A 4,116-nucleotide genomic window follows, 5' to 3' on the forward strand; every position below is an offset into this window, starting at 1 on the left:
GGCATATAGGCCCGATGGGCCAGGTGTTGATTGTTGTTTTATACGGTCTGTAAACAAACGAATTTAATTATGTACACATGTCACTATAAATAAATAAATTACTTACTTACTTACTTACTTACTTACTTACTATTGTAGCAAAGCTAAACTTTTTCCCTATATGACATTTTTTATATTTTTCTCTAGAAAAAGTAATTATCAATTAAGTTCCTTTACAAAAGTTAACCTATGATTGCTGTATTTGGCAGCTGAATAGAAAAATGAAATTTATCTTCATTTAAATGCCTTTTTTCTTATGAAAAAAAAATGCATAAAATTTTTTTAATTCATTGAATTTTTCAATTTTTCTATTTAAACCAGTACAGAGACAAATACATTACAATGTTAAACGACTTTTTATGTGTCTAACCCCCCCCCCCCCCCCCCCCCCCTTCCTTCTCTTCAACTTGTACGCTTGTAAAACAATATTACCGACCCCTCCTTACAACCTTTCAAAGCAAAAAATTAAATTATATATTCATAATCTGAGGTAAATTATAATATGGAAAAGTCTCTCTTTTTCCCGACCCATCGCCATGCCCTCGAGACCCGTTGTTTTAAAATCCGGAAAAACGAAACGCGGTTTTAGCTTTTATTTAGTTCTGCAAATTGTCGGTTAAAGACAGAAAGAAAGAAGTTTGTCAGAATTTTGACAGGAGATGAATAAGTAATCTTTTATTTTGATAAATTATTTTTATTTATGGCAATGAATGTGTAGAAATAAATCTGAACTGAATATTTAAAGTAGTTTGGTTTTCGAACTCGAATTATCTTGGGAAAAGCCATTGACATTTCGTGTCATGTTTATGAATTTTTCTTCACGCCAAAAAAAGTCAATATGATCTAGGCCATTCTGCATATGTTCTAGGGATTGTAAAAAAAATTGAGGGTAAAAATCAAATTATTGTTTACAATAAAATATTGATTACATTTATTGTAGATTAACAAGTAATACCCAGTCAGATTGAATGTTGGTAAGGCCCATCAAAGAAGACCAGAAACATGAACCCAAGTCACTGATCTTTAGAAAACAAATGACCTTTTGTGGCCATGGCAACTGAGATACCCCCTGACCTCTCAGAGGTGGTGACCTCTGGGACAATAGGTCAAATTTCCAGCTTCTGTCCGCAGTCATGGCGATCTCTGCACCAAAATGTGATCGAGCGTCGTAAACTCATAACCATGCTCGCGAGTCGAGTTCCTGGCTCGTTTCATTTCCGCACACAAACCACCCCCAGTGACACCAAGACAAGACTGTACTTTTTAGGTATGACCACTAAGGGACGGGAGAATACCTTACTGTACGTGGACCTTCCATCGGCTGTTCCTGACGTGCCCAGTGTCCTACCACAGTGGTCTCTGTTGGAATCGTTCTCGGCCAGCCTTCCCACATCGCAGCTGTCTCGGGAGGAACAGCTGATGAGAGAGAGGAAGCGGATGGGAACATACGGAATCACTTCGTATGAACTGATAGAGCGGCAGGGCAAGTTTGTGTTCCCAGCCTCCAACTCCCTGTACACCTGTGTGGATACAGACGTCACGGTGACTTTTATTATTTATTTACCCCATGTACTGTAAACTAACTAATATTTGCATCATCTTTTATTTGCAATTCATTAGTTTGAAATCAATTGTGCTATTAATTTTCACAAATAAGGAAGCCATTTTCTACAAAACAAAGCAAAATAAATGGTTCACAGCAATTAATATTCACGACATAAACTAGGTCTCGAAACTTGCAAATAAAAGTTGGTTTACAGTAATAAGGGGCTGGCAAATCCCACTGCACGATGTCCAACATGTCCAAGGCATGTGAAATCTAGAGGAGGTCAAGTGAAGTTATAATAGGCAGATATTCATAGGGCAGGTGACTAAAAATTCAATCAATATTTAAGATAAGGAATAACTTATGATTTTATCTTATAGAATCTATCGTCTCAAGCCACGGTCCGGAGTCCGCATAAAGCTCTCTCCTATCTGTGGCTGCTTGATCATAAAAAGTTTCATAATCTTGAATATTTACGCCTCTCTATTGTGACGTCATATTCAGTTAGTGGGAATTTTTGTTTCCATCGCAACAATTGACATCAACAGTATACAGTCAGGGGTGGTACTGAAATCAGTCATTTTTGAAAATGATGGATAATGGTCATTTCTTCTAAGTATATAATGTACACAATTTTCTGATTTTTGTAAATATGACGTCTTTTCATCATATTTCCATTCTCAAGTCAATTTTCCCATCCCATTTACTACAGTAATTAGATATAGTACACTATCCTGCCATAGACCCTTGTGTAGAGAAACATCTTGACAAGTAATTGAAACCAAAATAATTTATTGGCCCCGTAAAACTAATGAGATAATTAAGTGCGCCCAGACCTAACAATTTGATAAAAAATGATGAAAAACAGTCATTTTTAATATCAGAGATAACTCTATTTCTAAAATAAATTTCAAAATAGAAATGACTGTTTTTCATCATTTTACTAAAAAAAGATGAATTTCCATCATTATTAAAAATCAATTTAATGACTGAAAATCATCATTTTTAAAAATGATGGATTTCAATCACACCCCTGACTGGTATACAAGGAATATTTCATATACTGCAATTGGATATTGAAAGGTTGCGATAAAGTTCAATGTCCGACTATGCTTTACTCGCATTGGTCAATTCTTTAATGAGCTACGAAGAATTCTCTCCTCGTTCAACCACGGCCAGAATGGGCAGGGCTCGACATTAACTTTTTTTCCTACTTGTCCATTCGGACAAGTGACCAAGATATTTACTTGTCCGAACTTCAACTTCACTTGTCCGAAAATTTTTCAATGAATCTCTTGTTATGTCAACTTGAAAACAATTAAAAAATTAAATGTGCTTGATTTATTACTGTTGTTATTGATAAATAAGACAAACACATATAAAACAAAATTTTATCTAGACTTCCTGTCCTGACAACAGCATAAATGTTCGCAAGTGAATCTGTAATATCAATAAAATATATTCCAAACTCGCAAACGTCGTAAGATCCATGCCATGCAACAGTTTGGCTGCAATTAGTGAACATCGATCCCTATCAAGTGTGAACTTACATAGCGATTGATATCGAGATCGAAATTCAGGTTTATGTACTGCTTCCGTTTTTACTCGATAAACTTTACAATAGTTGTTTTTTATTTCATGATTATTATTATTTGAAGACTTCTTTACATAGAAAAATCACTTGTCCAATCGGACAAGTGCCCAGCAATATTCACTTGTCCGTAATTTTTTTTCCTTGGTACAGGACAAGCGGACAAGCGTTAATGTTGAGCCCTGATGGGAGAGTATCGTACATTTTAGCCGTGGTTTGCAACGATGTATAGAATCTAAACAATTGTTTTGTCATAAGAGTAATCTTTATTTTATTCAGTTTTATTCAATGGTTCCTTTAGGTGTTCTTGTGGTTCATTGTGGTTAAAAGACATACCCCAATTTTATAGATTTCGTGTCTGGAACAAGTAAATATTGAGATAACAGAGCAAGAGAAATTTGACCATCATATGCTTGAGGGCAAGTGCTTGATGTCTGTGGACAAGTTCTCAAAAAAATTTATTTGTCAACCAGCTGAACAAAAAGGATTATTATGACTTTCTTGAAAAATAAAATGTAGAAGTACTGGATAGAAGCTTTCTTAAGCATGTTAATAAACAAAGTACCGGTACAGTGAGGCCTTGGTTTCTTGAATAAGGCTCGGTCTGTTTAGAAACTTTATTTTATATAATTCAGACCACAGAGCCAGTTTACCCTGTCAACATAGGGACCCGGGTGGAGGGAGCCAGACTTGACCCAAAGATCTGCCCTACCAATACCCAGATCCTGGCGTTCATTAACCAGAATGACCTGTGGGTCACCAATCTAGAAAACGGGGAGGAGTGTCGTCTGACCTTCACCAAGAAAGGTATTGTTATCGGGAGAGTGTTGACTGATGTTCACCAAGTAAGGTATTTTTATCTGAGAATTGTTTTTTTACGTTCACCAAAAAAATAATGAATATTAAAACTTTGTGATTTCTGTGTAGGACTTGGTAACTT

At 35.7% G+C, this 4,116-nt stretch overlaps 1 protein-coding gene across 1 annotated transcript; it reads left to right on the forward strand.

The window, feature by feature from the left end:
- Positions 1 to 644: 644 nt before the first annotated feature.
- On the forward strand, positions 645 to 4,021 carry LOC134263771 (dipeptidyl peptidase 9-like; the record flags this gene model as incomplete). Its single annotated transcript, XM_062746149.1, has 3 exons — positions 645 to 706; positions 980 to 1,581; positions 3,812 to 4,021. Coding segments are annotated over exons 2-3 (702 nt in total), but the record flags the coding sequence as incomplete, so codon positions are not given.
- Positions 4,022 to 4,116: the final 95 nt, after the last annotated feature.

This window comes from Saccostrea cucullata, unplaced genomic scaffold (assembly GCF_032062105.1).
Source record: "Saccostrea cucullata isolate Sc308-1 unplaced genomic scaffold, CSIRO_AGI_Scuc_v1 ctg11664, whole genome shotgun sequence".
Classification (NCBI taxonomy): Eukaryota; Metazoa; Mollusca; class Bivalvia; order Ostreida; family Ostreidae; genus Saccostrea; species Saccostrea cuccullata.